Source organism: Saimiri boliviensis, chromosome 2 (assembly GCF_048565385.1).
Source record: "Saimiri boliviensis isolate mSaiBol1 chromosome 2, mSaiBol1.pri, whole genome shotgun sequence".
In the NCBI taxonomy this organism is placed as follows: Eukaryota; Metazoa; Chordata; class Mammalia; order Primates; family Cebidae; genus Saimiri; species Saimiri boliviensis.
This window is the reverse complement of record NC_133450.1, coordinates 132,812,664-132,829,721: the sequence shown is the minus strand read 5'-3', so window position 1 is coordinate 132,829,721 and position 17,058 is coordinate 132,812,664. Positions and strand designations below refer to the sequence as shown.

The 17,058-nt window shown below is 40.1% G+C and overlaps 1 gene segment (V, D, J or C); it reads left to right on the top strand.

Annotated features, from left to right (window-relative positions):
* Window positions 1–8,139: 8,139 nt before the first annotated feature.
* Window positions 8,140–15,736, top strand: LOC141582266 (immunoglobulin heavy variable 3-72-like). The segment is given in 4 exon segments: window positions 8,140–8,276; window positions 8,380–8,800; window positions 9,764–9,834; window positions 15,633–15,736. Coding segments are annotated over 4 exon segments (642 nt in total).
* Window positions 15,737–17,058: the final 1,322 nt, after the last annotated feature.

The following is a 17,058-nucleotide window of genomic DNA, read 5'->3' as shown; positions in this document are numbered from 1 at the left end:
TTCTCTCCCATTTGCTTAGGACCCTCCACTGTGTTGTTTGTAGACTCACCCGGGAAAGCAATTGGCCGTTAATAATGAAGGGGATGAATTTATTTGATCAAAATGGGGTGTGGATGTGGAATGAACCCTGTTCTATGCAAAGTGTCAGAGTCTTATGCTTCAAAAGAGCTTATGAAAGTTAGAAAGAGTTAGAAAGATGTAGAAAGAGCTTTTGAAATGTGTTAGAATCAAAATGGAGCCATGTGTGTTAAAACCCCAATGAATGAAGGAAGGCCATGAAGCAGGGTCTAACACACATATTCCTGATAGCAAGAACTGTCATAAATAGACTCTGCACAGCCACAACCTTACACAGAGGCCACCACAACCTTAAAAGAATTTCTTCTCCAACAACTGCCCGTTCAACCTCACACCAATGTCACCTCCATATTGATCCTTCTAGCCCAGGATAATTGTCTCAAAACAGCTGATGTAACCCTCCTCATTTTTCCTGAATTATGTATCTTTCTTTTACCAACCTGAATGCATCCATACATATTTCAATTTCAAAACGAATCCTTAAATAAATTTTATTATATTTTAGAGTCCCTCTCTGTTTATTATTCAGGGTTAACAAGCTACAGATGGACAGGCCACATTTCTGTGATACATAGAGGATGACAGTTTGTGGAGGTGGCTAGGAACATCCAATGTCCATAGGATCATCCGTCAGTAAGCGCATGCTGGAGGTGCCATCGGGAAGTGAAGCTGCTGAATCACCACGGAATTACATTTTCTCCAGTTCTGCTCTGGTGGAATTGGGCCCACAAATTTTATCAATGGCAAACTACCTAACGTAGACTTAGCTGATGACAGTTTTAATAACATCTATTAAATAAATTTACATCATATATAATACATATATATATAAAATATGTATAAAATGTGTATATTTTATATATATATATATGAGAGAAACAGAGATGGAGTCTCACTGTCATCCAGGCTAGAGTGCAATGAATGGTGTGATCCTGGCTCACCGCATCCTCCACCTCCCAGGTTAAATCAATTCTCCTGTCTCAGCTTCCTGGGTAGCTGGGACTACAGGTGGATGCCACCACATCCAGCTAATGTTTGTATTTTTAATAGAGACAGGGTTTCTCCATATTGGTCAGGCTGATGTCAAATTGCTGACCTCATGTGATCCACCCGCCTCAGCCTCCCAAAGTGCTGGGATTACAGGCGTGAGCCGCCTTGCCCAGCTAACACCACCTATATTAGTGTTGGATTGAATAACTACAAAGTCTACCCTTACCAAGTGCACCATAACACTGACCACTACCCAGAGGGAAAAGTCTTTAACATGAGATCTATGTTCTTAAGTTTGTTAAGGTGTAAAACTGACCAGTTCACAATCAAGCAATTATGATTTTGCTAATGAGTTGTTTTGGATTTTGACACATTTTCAGATTCATGGCGTGGGATTACCTTCTCCCATTCTGTAGGCTGCAGTTGTTTCCATGGTTTGCGGAATCTTTCTCTTGTGATGCATTTCCACCAGTTCATTTGTGCGTTTGTTGTCTGTGCCTTCAATTTGAAATACAGAAAATCGTTCTTAATATTATTTTCTGGGTGGGGGAAATTTTACAATTGCAAGCCATACGTTTAACGATTTAAATGTGATCTTTGTGTTCATTCTAAACTAAAATTCTTAATTCTTTGCATGTGTAGATGCAGTTTAACACCCTCTTAGGGAGAGACCTTGATTTCTACATTTTATATTGTTGGCTCACACACTGAAAATCAGTTTGCCGTTGACATATCCTTTTATTTCTGAGCTCTCTCTATATATATTAATGCCAGTGCCATCCTGTTTTTATTTATGCATCAAAACGTGCATATTGTGAGTTTCAGTGTGTTTTTCACAACCGGTGATGCAAACTGCAGTGTTCTAGGTGCACTCCTGGCCTGGGGAAGCCCTCGCAGACCCTCCCCTCGCCTGTGCTGTCTCTGCATCCCCATGACAGCCAGTGCTTCCTGCTGGTCATGATGCAACATAGCGTTATTCTAGTTTCCATACTGGATATTTGTTTTTTTTCTTTGTTTGTATTTAGTTTCAAATTTCCATGTCAGGTCTCTAGAATACAGAAATTACTTCCAAGTGTGTTTTCTTGTTGTTCATTTTCATGGAGCTTCTTGAAGATTTAAAATCCTCCTTTGCATGCAGCATCTTTTACAATTATGCACCACTGTAGAATATCTGTATTTATTTAATTAAGTGCAATAACTTCTGCCTTTGGGGCTGAATTTACATCGGTAGAGCAATATCACTTAAATAAAAGTTTGTACTAGTAATATAAATTATTGGTTAATAACTACCACTTTATTATTTAGGTGTTACTCATCAAGAATTAATGTTAAGTCAAGGGTCAAAATGGGAATATCATGTAAGGGATATAGAAAATATTTTGCTAATATAGAGGAAATTGACATGAGCACACTCTTACTATCCATCCATACCTCCTGCCTATCATGTTATTAACCACGTGGTAACTCTGACTGCACTTGGCACTTGTTCTAATTTTAAAATTAGCTACTTATTTATCTTAATGCCTCTAGATTATTATGTGTGACTATTTCAGCAGAGAGGGAAGAGAGACAGCCTAGGCTGACCAAACATTGAGGAAAATCACAACCTAATGAATTAAGAAGGCTGGATGTGAGTGGCTCCGAGATTGAGTAGTTTGACAGTTTATGTGCCCAGGCAGTTTCTTTTCTCAGTTTTCCACACTGATGCATCCAGAAATTCACCTCAGGTGACTCCCATCATGCCGTGACATGGAGACAACATTCCCAAGAGTAACACATGTATCAAATATCCCTTGAAGTGGGGAAGAGACATTTTTGCAGTTCTCCGAAGGACCAGGAGCACCTCAACAGACCATCTCCCCTGCCCCCATGACTAGAACTTCACCACATGCCCAATGGACACTCATCCCTGAAGGGGATAATAAGATTCCATTGCCGTGGCTGGCAATTTCATCATATAAATTACTATCAACAGATATAAAGGTTTTAAAAACTAACTGAAGTCTGTTCTTCTATGCCCACCATGGCTTACAGATCTTCCAGTGATATCTTCTTTGTCTTTTCTGCTTGACTTTGTCTCTTCACCTTGTTCTGTCTTCCCAATAATCTCTTTCTGCTCCCTCAGGTGCATTCAAGTGTTTTATTTAACTGACGATTTTTTAAATGGTAAAAGGCATTAGACTAAACAGTTAATATTCCTGGGTTCATATTCCTAAAAAGACATTGTGACCCTGAGTCTGGGCGTGACGTTGCGAGTGTTCCTGCCCCTTCCCCAGATGAGAAGCTGGTCTGTGTGTTCCTGCCCCTTCCCCTGGGGTACAGTCCTCCCGTTTTCCCCAGATGTTTCCTCCCTCAGCTCCAGTGTTCTCCGTTGGTGTCATCGCCCTCCAGATCTGCTGCCCTGCACTGCAGACTAAGGCTCTGATTTCATAAGACAGAGACGGGGCTGAGCCGCCACGGGCTTTGTCCAGCTGCTCTGTCAATGTCTTTGCGGTTTTGTTAACACAAGTAAGGTGAGATCTGCCTCGGTAGTGGCGACTGTCTGAGAACGACTGGCTGTCTCAGAACTGTGGCTGCCCTTACCCCAAGGAAGCGACAGTCCTGGATCAAACTGCTGCACTGGCTGCGAAACTCTCGGGCTCCTGCATTTGAGATTGCTGGTCTCCCTTGGGGTGGGGCCCGCTGCTCCAGAGCACCTGGCTCCCTGCCGTGCGCCTCCTCTTTTTCAGGGGAGTGTGAGGCTCTGTCTCACAGGCCTTGCAGGTGCCAGTTAACACGGTCGCCCAGTTTTGTGCGGGCTTTTGTCCTGGAAGCCTGCGGCACTGGTCGGCCAAGGAAATCTCCTTGTCTGTGGGCCGTAAAGACCACGGGAGAAGCGCAGTATCTGAACCCGAGTGCCCGAGTAGCCAAAGAAGCCCCCAGTGGCCTCCCCTCGGTAGAAGGGGATCCCCCAGTCTGCTGCACTTCCCAGGTGAGGCAACGCCCCGCCCTGCATTGGCTCGCCCTCCCTGGGCTACACTGACTGTCCAGCCAGTCCCTCTGAGACGCACCTAGTACCTAGGTTGAAAATGTGACGGTCACTTGCCCTCTGCGTCACTCTCACTGGGAATTGTGCTCAGAGCTGTTTCTACTCCGCCATCTTGGTGGAGCTTTCTCAATGTGCTTTTTTAAAAGATGATGTGTGAGGTACAAACAATTCTAGATTTAAGATGAAAAATAATTTTGGGCCAGGCGTGGTGGCTCATGCCTGTAATCCAAGCACTTTGAAGGCCAAGGCAGACGGATCACCTGAGGTCCGGAGTTCAAGACCAGCCTTACCAACATGGTGAAACCTGTCTTTATAAAAAAAGAGAGAGAGAGAAAGAAAAATAATTTTGATAATGTTAGTAATTAATAATTACAAATTTCTAGTTATTTTACTGCAGTAGTGTAGCAGGACACGAAACAAGCTTTCTTTACCAGGAAAATCAATTATCAGTGAGTTGCACATGGGTTGCTGATATATGTTGTCCTATTCTACTGTGTGTTGACTGTGACAAACCACTAAGATATGAAGCAATGACTCCAGCAAAGTTGTAAAGCCAGCTTACTAAAGAGCACAGCATTTGAAGAGTAAAGGTGCAAAATATTTTAAGACAACACTGGAATCTCGAAACAGAGTAAGGCTTTTTTTTTTTTGCTTTTTTTTTTTCTGACATGGAGTCTTGCTCTGTCACCCAGGCTGGAGTGCAGTGGTGCAATCTCGGCTCACTGCAACCTCTGCCTTCCTGGTTCAAGCGAGTCTCCTGCCTCAGCCTCCCAAGTAGCTGGGACTATAAGCATGTACCACCACGCCCGGCTAAAATTTTTTGTATTTTTAGTAGAGATGGAGTTTCACTTTATTAGCTAGGATGGTATCAATCTTCTGACCTTGTGAGACTCCCACCCCAGCTTCCCAAAGTGATGGGATTACAGGCATAAGCCACTCTGCCTGGCTCAGAGTAAGGCTTTTTAAAACAATCGGACAAGTAACAGGTTAAGAAAGCAAGTTATTTTGAAAAAGTTATTGCACAAAAAGCAAAATCACATAGTTGGTGAGAATCTATTAATGACAGTATTCTAGATCAAGATGTGCTAGAAAAAACAGAGACTATTCCACTTTGATAATGTACAATTAGTCACACGACAATATGTCACACAGTGCTGAAAAGGCTTTGTGTAATAAACTGATAAATCATACCTTTTGCTATCCAAGTTCACGACCTAACCGATTTTTACCAATAATTGTCACAGTGCAGCAATTTTAAGATTTGTAAGTTATGAGGAAATTTCAGAAAACTTTTCTCCTACAAAAAATGCTACCTAAAAAAAAGAAAAAGCCAAAACCTGTTTTGTCTTTATGTCTGGAAACAAAGCTGTGTCTTAAAGAGACTGTGTGGATGTCCTGGTGTCCCATAGTTACACCACCTTGCATCCTATAGATGGTCAAAAGTAATGGAAAAAAATGTACCTCTTCAGAAAATGCGACATAAATGAGTATCTTCTATAAGAAAACCTCTGGATCAAGTACTTAAAAGAGTCAATTTAGACAGAGTAGCTGGGCTCAATTAGCTGAATAATCTAGGCAGGAAGAAGTACACTTACCTAAGTCCCTTTTAAGCAATTTCATAATTAATTTTAAAATTATCTGTAGACTATGGGATGACCAATATGATGATGAATGTTTACTAAGACATAAGTCACTTTTAAGCAATTGTATGATTAATTTTAATAATGATCTGCAGAATATATAGGATGATCAATATGTTGATGAATGTCCACTAGGACAATCAGGAAAGTGAGACATAAATTGATTTCAGTCCCTGTAGACAGATTAGGGCAAGGAGACTGGATGGAAGCTTCTCAACATTGGTAAATAGTGTGAGTAAATGTGGGAAATTTGTTGCCTTTGGTATATTAGACAGCACATGAGTAGATGTTTTATAATTTCATTAAATCGTCAACAAATATACATGGAGTTCTTATTATGCCTCACTTACTGGATGAGGAGTTGTGAATCCAGGAGAACAGAATGGATACAGTAGGTTTGGGATGTGAGTATTGGATTTACGAGAAGATTCAAAGTCTGTATTCTTTGCTGCCAACCCAAGTTTATTAGAATACTATCATGGTGGGGAAAGATCTTACATAATTGCCTTGCAACATCAAAATGCTGGTTCTTCCCAGAGAATAGAAAGCCTTAAATAGCCTTAGTAATCCAAATATTCATTTCATAATTACACAAATTAAGAAAAGTGTTGACGTAACGAGGGCTTTATGCTTATAATATTAGCAAAATTTCAGGGATGCCTTAAAGTACTGAGGCCACCCTTTCCATTGAACTCCCTGAACGTGTGTTCTGGATATTAGCCAATATGTTAATTAAAGAAAATATAACTGAAAAGAAAAGAAAGAGAGGGGAGCTGCTTCTCAACAGATCTTTGGTGGGGACCTCGGTTCCCATGACAATACCTGAGGGGTTGAACCAGCGCCCCTAGGCCCCTAGGTTTCAGTGGCTTGCCCCTGCAGAGTACATTCCTAGTTCCGTAGTGACAACAGGGAGTTGGGTCTGAATACGTTATAGCAGTGGGAGTTCTTGTTCTCTTTCGACAGACGTTCAGGAAAGGAAGACTTTTGTGACTGTCCTGTTTCTTGAGAAAAGGGATTCAAGAGGATAGGAAAGCTTTTCAGTATACGGTTCCTTAAAATTCCACACTGCAATACATTTACCATACTCGTTTCCAAGCAATCCAATTTATAGTTGTATTTTTTCTTGGAATAGCGTATGTTTCACATTCCAGACCCACCTTAGGAAGTTTCAAACCCTGGCATTGTTACGCTCTACAAGCACTTGCTTCCCCTAAACGTCAGATTTCTTGTTTGTTTCCAAACTTTAAATATTGTAAATATTAAGAAAATTTGCAAAATTCCATCTTCTATGTCTATCTGCTATCGTTGATGCAGTTGTAAAAAATAAGAAGAATATTCCTTTCCTATGTACATTTCCAAGTTTAATCGCAGATTTTTAGTAAGACCCAAAATAATTTGTAAAAAGTCCAATTGTTAAGGTGCTTACTAGAAAAACAATTTACAGAAAATTTTTGCTAGAATGCTACCCAACATTTATAATAAATAAATGTCTGATATATGCAACTACAAGGTAAAATATCTATTTATGGCAAGTAAAAGAAGCCAAACAATTAAGAACATATACTATGTTATTTGATTGTTTTAAATTCTGATAAATTGAAATGTGCAGCAACGTAAAAATCAGTAGTCACCAGGGAAATGGTAGAAGAAACAAGGGAAAAAAGGAGAAAGAACACAGAGCAACAAAAGGAAATGCTGAGAATTCTCTTGTCCACCTTGACAACAATGACGGTTAAATCATGTTTACAACTGTTCACTTTAAATATGTGGAAGTTTACTATCTGTAAACTAAAACTTACACAGTTTATTACAAGCAAACAAATTGAAACTTAGACAAGGAAGGAATGATAGAAAGATACAAAAAGGATACATTGAATTCAGAAATTCTCAAGAATGTGTCTACCTGAACCATGGTTCCCATCATAGTTTTAGTGAATTCTAGAATGCCACACACATGTTTTCACTACAGAAAGTGGGTTCCTCAAACCACGCTCTGTCCTGGACTTGGCTCAGGGAGTCATTGCGGCCCGTGCTGAGGAGCACAGGCCCAGGTACCAGGGTTTACTCATCCAGGCATGAGCTCTTAGACACACACAGAGCCCCTTTCCCATGTGTGGTGTGCTTCCACATCTGTACATGAAGAAACACTGACTCCCAGAAAACGTAATATACATGAATATGCAAAACTAAAATAGGGCGGTCAGTTCAAAGTGTTTATCACAGAATAATTTTATAAGAAGACAGTATAATTTCCAAGTACCATCATTGTCACCAAACACCTGCAAGGCACAGTCACCTTATCTGGGCTCCGTCCTCTCCTCAGGCATCTCACCCCAGAGCTTGCTATATAGCAGGAGACATGCAAATACGGCCCTACCTCTGCTGATAAAAACCAGCCCGGCCCTGACCCTGCAGCTCTGGGAGAGGAGCCCGGCCCTGGGATTCCCAGGAGTTTCCACTTGGTGATCAGCACTGAACACAGACCCCACCAACCATGGAGTCTGTGCTGAGCTGGGTTTTCCTTGTTACTGTTTTGAAAGGTAATTCACGGAGAACTAGAGATACTGAGTGTGTGTGGACATGAGCGTGGGGAACAATGGGTCTTTGTGGCAGTTAATGACAAGGGTGTCTCTGTGTTTGCAGGTGTCCAGTGTGAGGTGCAGCTGGTGGAGTCTGGGGGAGGCTTGGTCCAGCCCGGGGGGTCCCTGAGACTCTCCTGTGCGGCCTCTGGATTCACATTCAGTGACTACTACATGGAGTGGGTCCGCCAGGCTCCGGGGAAGGGGCTGGAGTGGGTTGGTTTTATTAGAAACAAAGCCAATGGTGGGACAGCAGAGTACGCCGCGTCTGTGAAAGGCCGATTCACCATCTCCAGAGATGATTCAAAGAACTCGCTGTATCTGCAAATGAGCAGCCTGATAGCCGAGGACACGGCCGTGTATTACTGTGCGAGACACAGTGAGGGGAGACCCGTGTGGGCCCGGACACAAACCTCCTGCAGGGGCGCGCGGGGCCACCAGGGGGCGGCGGGACCCACCGAGGACGGGGCGGGCCCGAGGAGCAGGTGCAGGGGGAGGGTTCTTTTCTCCACAGCTGGAGAAGTCAACTTTGTATTTGCAGAATTCTGGAGCATTTTAGGCTGTGACATTTTATTAGCTATATTTGTTATAAGTTTGTTAACGTTGGTATTTAAATTTTACTAATTATTAAAACTATGTATATACAAATATTTTTTAAACATATACTTTCAAGGAAAAAACATTCATAATTATTTGCACTGATTCTTCCAGGGTTTTATTAACATTTGTTGACATCAACAACCACATAGCTATAGGGACTGAAATTTATACGCATAGAAAGATGTGTAGGCCAGGCGTGGCTCACGCTTATAACTCCAGCTACTCAGGAAACTGAGGCGGGAGAATTCCTTGATCCAGGGAGGTGGAGGTTGCCGTGAGCCCTGTCATGCCACTGCAGTCAAGCCTGGGTGAGAGAGTGAGACTCCATCCAAAAAGAAAAATAAGGAAGAAAGAAATAAAGAAAGAAGTAAGTATAAATACACCTATCTATGCACACATGTTGTAGGCATTCATATTAAACATTACAATAAAATAATTCTGAAAATATCTCCTCAAAAATCAAACTTAATGATGAACAAAATATAAATTATTAGAGTAATTCACAATAGATTTCAATTATTTTTCATTGTTTACATGAATTGATTTCTGTTTGTTCATTTAAAAGTAGTATATTGGTCACTTCAAAAGAGGTAAGAGTACATTTTAAATGTTGTTGTCACACTAAATGATAAGAATTTGAGATGACGAATGATATTTATCTTAATTATTTCTTATTATCTTAATTATTCCCTATTGGATTCACAAATCAGAACATTGCTTCTTACCTTGTGAATATAAACAGTCATAATTTGTGAATTTAAAATAAAATTTTTCTATTTTAATTCTTAAAATTTATTTCACATCATTATCTTTTTCTTCACTTCCATGTCTCATTGGATCCTCTCGAGGGCCCAGCCGCACCCCTGTCTCCTGGAAGCTTCTGGGAGTGGCTGCAGCCGGGCAGAAGCAGGCGCCCCAGGTGAGTCCGCAGGACCTGGAGCCCCCCTCTGCTTGGATCAGGCCATCTCCTCGGGATCACAGGACTCTTCATTATCCTCACCCCACTGTTGTACCAAACAGGCAACATCACACTTCAATTCACCACACTTTGCTTTAATTTTCCAAAACATCATGAAGGAGATCATTTTAACAGTAAGTGTATTACAGTCAAATAAGATAAACTCCTTTCCATGAGACACAGTTGCTTATCAGGATTTTACATGTAGTTTGTATTTTCCATTGCTTTATACATGAGATACTAATATCTCCATATTGGAGATTATTCCCCTAAGTCATCCTTTAAAATTAATTTTTCCAGACAAACCCATGATATAATTACAAATTTCAGGTGTAATAGCTGGGCCAACATTAAGACTATATTAATAATTAATACATATACTTACCAATATCATTATTTTTCTGTGGTCCCCAGTTATAATTTTATACAAAATATTAGTAAATTACTCTGATAAAACAGGTTAAAATATTATACAAATAGTTTACTAAGTTTGTATAACTAATAATATAAAATATTGCACATATTTTTAGCCATGCTTAAATTATCTGTGAAATTTGTGTTTATTAATTTTTCATTTTAATATGTCACCTTTATCTTTCTTATTTCTGGGACTTTATTCTAGTATAGCTGAATGTATTTTAATAATTGTTGTAGTAATCACATTTACATTTTGTATTTGAATTTTCATACACATTTTGTCAATATTTTAATTTCAGTATAAAATATTACTATACAATCCATTTTCTATTTCTAGGAGATAAAATTAAGATAAAATGCATAGAGTTTCAATGGATAGCTTGAGGGTTTCTGACAAATGTGTGCACAAATTAAGAAATTATTTAATTACTTTTTAGTGTATACCCAGTAGTGAAATCGCTGTGTAAAATGATATCTCTGTCTTAAGCTCTTTGAGAAATCTTCAGTCTGCTTTCCAAAGTGGCAGGACTAATTTCTATTCCTATCAACAGTGTATAAATGTTCTCTTTTCTCCACAGCCCCACCAGCATCTGTTGTTTTCTGACATTTTAGTGATAACTATTCTGAGCGGGGTGAAGCTGCACACCTGCAATCATGTCATCTTTGATAAGGCTGACAGAAACAAGCAATGAGGAAAGGACTGACTCCCTGTTCAATAAATACTGCTGGCACAACAGGCTAGCTGTATGATGAAGATTTAAGCTGGACGTCTACTTTCAACATGTATAAAATTACCTCAAAATTGATGAACGATTTAAACGTTAGACTTCAAGCGATAAAAATCCTTGCAGACAACCTAGAAATACTCTTCTCAACACTAGTTTTGACAGAATTTTTGGCTTAGTATCCAAAAGCAATTGCAACAAAAAACAAAATAGGCAAGTGGGACCTAATTAACTAAGGAGTTTCTGCTGAGCAAAACAAACAAACAAACAAACAAACAAACAAACAAAACTATCAGCAGAGCAATCAACCTACAGACCGTGAGAAGATATTCATAAACATGGCATCCACCAAAGTCCTAACATCACATCCAGAATCTGTTGGAAATTTAGCGAACTAAGAAGCAAAAAACAAATAACCTCATTAAAAATTGGCTAATTTGGAGAGAGATCCAAGATGGCTGATCACTAACAGCTCGGGATTGTAGCTCCCACTGAAAGCGCAAAGAATGAGAGGACGCCACACCTTCGCATGAATTCTTGTTGCTCACGCACCAGGAGATTCCCAGCGGAGGAGCCCCACGGGTCGCCAGCGCGACTCTTGTGACCGGCGAGGCGGTTTGCCGGCGCCTTGGAGCGACGGTTCTTGGTGCAGAGTCGGAAAAGCACCATCAATCTTAACGCCGCTGATTTAGTCGGTGCAGTGGGTTGCTCAGATTTCGGCGCTGAGAATCAGTAAGTTGGACGTCCACTCAGAAACCTAATTACAAAGACGGTGAATTCAAAGACCACAGATGGATAAATTTATAACGAAGGGAGGAAAGCGGCCAAAAAAGGCTGAGAATGCCCAAGATCGGAACGCCTCTCCCTCAGCAGGGGATCACAGTTCCTCATCAGCAACGGAACAAGGCTTGATGGAGAACGAGTGTGTTCCAATTTCAGAAGCAGGCTTCAAAATGTGGATAATGAGAAACTTCTGTGAATTAAAAGAACTTGTTTTAACCCAATCTAAAGCAACTAAGAACTTTGAAAAAAGATTTGATGAAATGTTAACAAGAATACACAATTTAGAGAGGAATATAAGTGAATTGATGGAGCTGAAAAACACAATAGGAGAACTTCGTGAAGTATGCACAAGTTTTAACAGCCGAATTGATCAAGCAGAAGAAAGGATATCAGAGGTCGAAGACCAACTCAATGAAATAAAACAAGAAGACAAGATTAGAGAAAAAAGGATACAAAGGAACGAGCAAAGTCTCCAAGAAATATGGGACTATGTGAAAAGACCTAATCTACGCTTGATAGGTGTACCTGAATGTGACGAAGAGAATGAATCCAAGCTGGAAAATACGCTTCAGGACATTATTCAGGAAAATTTTCCCAGCCTAGTAAGGCAGGATAATATTCAACTCCAGGTAATACAGAGAACACCACAGAGATATTCGTCAAGAAGAGCAACTCCAAGGCACATAATCGTCAGATTCACCAGGGTTGAAATGAAGGAGAAAATACTAAGGGCAGCCAGAGAGAAAGGTCAGGTTACCCACAAAGGGAAGCCTATCAGACTTACAGCAGATCTCTCAGCAGAAACCCTACAAGCCAGAAGAGAGTGGGGGCCAATATTCAACATCCTTAAAGAAAAGAACTTTCAACCCAGAATTTCACATCCAGCCAAACTAAGCTTCACATGTGAAGGAAAAATAAAGTTTTTTGTGAATAAGCAAGCACTCAGAGATTTCATCACCACCAGGCCTGCTTTACAAGAGCTTCTGAAAGAACCACTACACATATGAAAGGAACAAACAGTATCAGCCCTTCTAAAAAAATTATCAAAAAGAGCATCAATATAATGAAGAATTTACATCAACTAATGGACAAAATAGCCAGCTAATGGCAGTATTAAACTCACATATATTATTATTAATTCTAAATTTAAATTTAAATTCTAAATTTAATTCTAAAATTAAATTTAAATTTAAATCCCCCAATCCAAAGACAGGCAACTTGAATAAAAAACTAAAACCCATCAGTATGCTGCATCCAGATCCAGCTCACATTCGAGGATACACAAAGACTCCAAACAAGGGATGGAGAAAGATTTACCAACCAAACAGAGAGCTAAAATAAATAAATAAAAAGCAGAAGTTACAATTAAGCAACAAAGATCAAAAGAAGCAAAGAAGGACATTATATAATGATAAAAGGATCAATGCAACAACAAGAAGAGCTAAAGATCCTAAATATATACGCACCCAATATAGGAATATGCAGACATACAAGACTTATAAAGAGACTTAGACTCCCACATAATAATAGTGGGAGACTTTAACATTAATATTAGACAGATCAATGAGACAGAAAATTAACAACGATATTCAGGACTTGAACTCAGATCTGGAACAAGTAAATGTAATTAACATTTATAGAACTCTGCACTTTAAATATACAAAATATACACTCTTATCAGTACCACATCATATCAACTTAGAAGTTTAAAAGAAATCTTGGTTGGCTCCTTGTTTGCTATTTTCTTCCCTCATTTTCTTTCATGTCTCCATTATTAAGGACAATTATAGGCATACCCATATTTAGACTGCATTCTAGCCCGGGCAATAAAGCAATACCCCCATCCTCTCTCCTTCTTCCTCTTTCTCTTTCTTCCTCTTCTTTATTCTTAAAAAAAAAAAAAAAAAAAAAATTGGCTAATTTATCTGTGTCCCCACCGAAATTGAAACTTGAATTTTATCTCCCAGAATTCCCAAGTGTTGTAGGAGGAACCCGGAGAGAGGCGACTGAATCACTGGGGCCTGGCTTTCCCGTGCCATTCTTGTGATAGTGAGTAAGTCTCTCAAGATCTCGTGGATTTATCAATGGTTCCTGCTTTTGCTTCCTCATTTTCTCTTGCCACTGTCGGGTAAGGAGTGCCTTTCACCTCTCATCATGATTCTGAGGCCTCCCCAGCCATGTGGAACTGTGAGTCCAATTAAAACTCTTTTTCTTCTCAGTTTCAGGTATGTCTTTATCAGCAGTTTGAAAATGGAGTAATACGTGGGCAAGTGACACAAACAGACACTCCTCAAAAGAATACACACGAGTGCCCAGTAAATATCTTTTAAAAATGTTTAGCATCACTAATCATCAGAGAAATGCAAATAAATTTTCTGATTTCTGTCACTCTATGTCCATTTTTCTTGTTTTGAACTTCATAAAAATGGAATCAAATATCATAAATCATTTTTTTGTAAGGGACTCGTTTTGCTATTTGTGAGCTTCGTTCATGTAATGGCATCTATCAAGATTTTGTCATCATATCTGTACATATGTATGTACTCATACACATATAGGTATTTCATATCTGAAACAGTCCATTATGTTAATAAATGACAGTTTACTAAGTAAATAAATCAGTTCATTAATAAGTGACAATATCTATTTTCTGTTGATGGAATTTAAATGTTTCCAATAAATATCTTAAATAAATCTGTTATAAATATTTTTGTACAAGTTCTTCTGCTTATATTCTCACAGTTTTATTGATAAAATATGTATAAATAAGTATACATGACCTTTTTAGCTTTATGGAGCTATAGCTGAGTAATAATATTTTACGTATTTAATGTACAACATTTGATGTATTGATGTATTTGGGAAAATGCTCATCATGATCAAGGTAATTGGTATGCTTATCATCTCAGAGTTATCATTTTATGCCTTTAATTTATTGTGAGTGTGTGACAGGAACACATACGATCTACTCTTCTGGCAAAAGATAAATTTGTAATATAATATTCATTAGCATCATCACATTAGTGTGCATTTGTCTCCAGAACGTCTTCAACCTGTGTATCAGTCCGTTCTCAAACTACTATAAAGAACTACCTGAGACTGGGAAATTTATGAATAAAAATGGGTTAGTTGACACACAGTACTGCAGCCTTAACAGAAAGCATTACTGGGAGGCAGCAGGAAACTTAGAAAAATTGTGGAAAGTGAATTGGAAGCAAGGACCTTCTTCACATGCCAGCAGGAGAGACAAAGAGAACGAGCAAGAGAAGGTATACCACACTTTTAAACCATGAGTTCTTCAAAGAACTATATCCAACATCAAAGGGGAGGGTCGCCCCATGATCCAGTCAGTCCCCATCAGACCTTTCCTACAACACTTGGGGATTAAAATTTGACATGAGATTTGGGTGGAAATACAGAGTCAAACCATATCATTCCACCCCTGGCCATCACAAATCTCGTGTCCTTCTCACATGGTAAAGTATCATTATCTCTTCTCAACAGTCACCCATTCATCATTAACAAAAAAATCTACAATCTAAAATCTCCTCTGAGACAAGGTAAGTTTCTTCTGCCTATAAACATGTAAAGTCAAAAACATGTAATATCAATATGGGAGGTATTGGCCATAACAAAAGGGATACAGGCCCCATGCAAGTCCAGAAACCAGCAAGGCAGTCATTAAATTGTAAGGCTCCATGTCTCACATGCAGGACACACTGACTCAAGAGGTGGTCTCCCAAGGCCTGGGAGACTCCACCCTTGTGGCTCTGCAGCGTACAGTCCCCATGGCTGCTTTCACAGGCTGGCATTGTGTTCCTATGGCTTTTCCAGGCACACCGTGCAAGCCGTTTGTGGAGCTACCATTTCGGGATCTGAAGGATTGTGTCCCTCTTCACACAGATCCACCAGCCAGTGACCCAGTGGGAACTCTGTGATAGATCCAACACCACGTGGTCCTTCTACGCTGGCCCAGTAGAGTCACTTCATTAGGACTCAGCCCCTGAATCAGACTTCTGCCTGAATACCAGGCACTTTCATACCTCATCTGAAATCTAGGAAGAGGTTCCTAAACCTCAACTCTTGCCTTATGTGCACCAGCAGGCTCAACACCACGTGGACGAAACAAAAGCTTAGGGCTTCCAGCCTCGGAAGCACTGGCCATAGTTTTACCTTGACTGCTTTTGGCCATGGCTGAAACAGGAGAGTCAAGGACACAAGGTGCCATGTCCCGAGGCTGCACAGAACAGTGGTGTTATGGGCCTGGACCATGAAACCATTTTTCTATTCTGGGCTTCAGGATCTGAGATGGGAAGGGCTGCCACAAAGATCTCTGAAATGCCCTGGAGACATTTTTTTCCACTGGGCTCTTCATTGCTTATGCAAATTTCTGCAGTGAGCTTGGATTTCTACCCGGAAAATGAGTTTTTCTTGTCTACTACGTGGCCAGGCTGCAATTTTTTGTCAAACTTCTTATGCTCTGCTTTCCTTTTAAAGGTGAGTTCCAATTTCCTACCACCACTTTGTGAATGCACACGACTTAAACAATTGCAGAAACAGCCAAGTCAAATCTTGAATGCTTTGGTGGTGCTTAGAAATTTCTTCTGACAGGAACCGTAAATCATCTGCCTCTAGCTCGACATGTCACAGATCACTAAGGCAGATGGAAAATGCCGCTAGTCTTTTTGTTAAGCGTAGCAAGTGTGATCTTTACTCTATTTCATACTAAGTTCTTCATCTCTATGTGAGGCCACCTCGGTCTGGACTTTATTGTCCGTATCGCTATCAGCATTTTGGTCAAAACCATTCAACAAGCCTCTAGGAAGTTTCAAACTTTTCCACATCTTTCTGTCTTCCTGTGATCCCTCCATGCTTTTCCAACCTCTGCCCATTCCCCAATTACAAAGCCACTTCCACATTTTCAGGTATCTTAATAGCAGTACCTCACTCCTGGTGCAAATTCTCTGTATTAGTCCATTTTCAGACTGCTATAAAGAACTACCTGAGACTGAGTAATTTATGAAGAAAAGAGGTTTAGGGACTCACAGTTCCGCAGGCTAAACTGGAAGCGTTACTGAGAGGCATCAGGACACACAATCATGACGGAAGGGGAAGGGGAAGCAAGAAACTTCTTCACGTGGTGGCAGGAGAGAGAGAGAGCAAGTGAGCGAGGAGGGGCCACACCTTTAAACCAACAGATCGCTTGAGAACTTTATCATGAGAACAGCAAAGAAGAAGGCCACCCCGTGACCCAATCGCT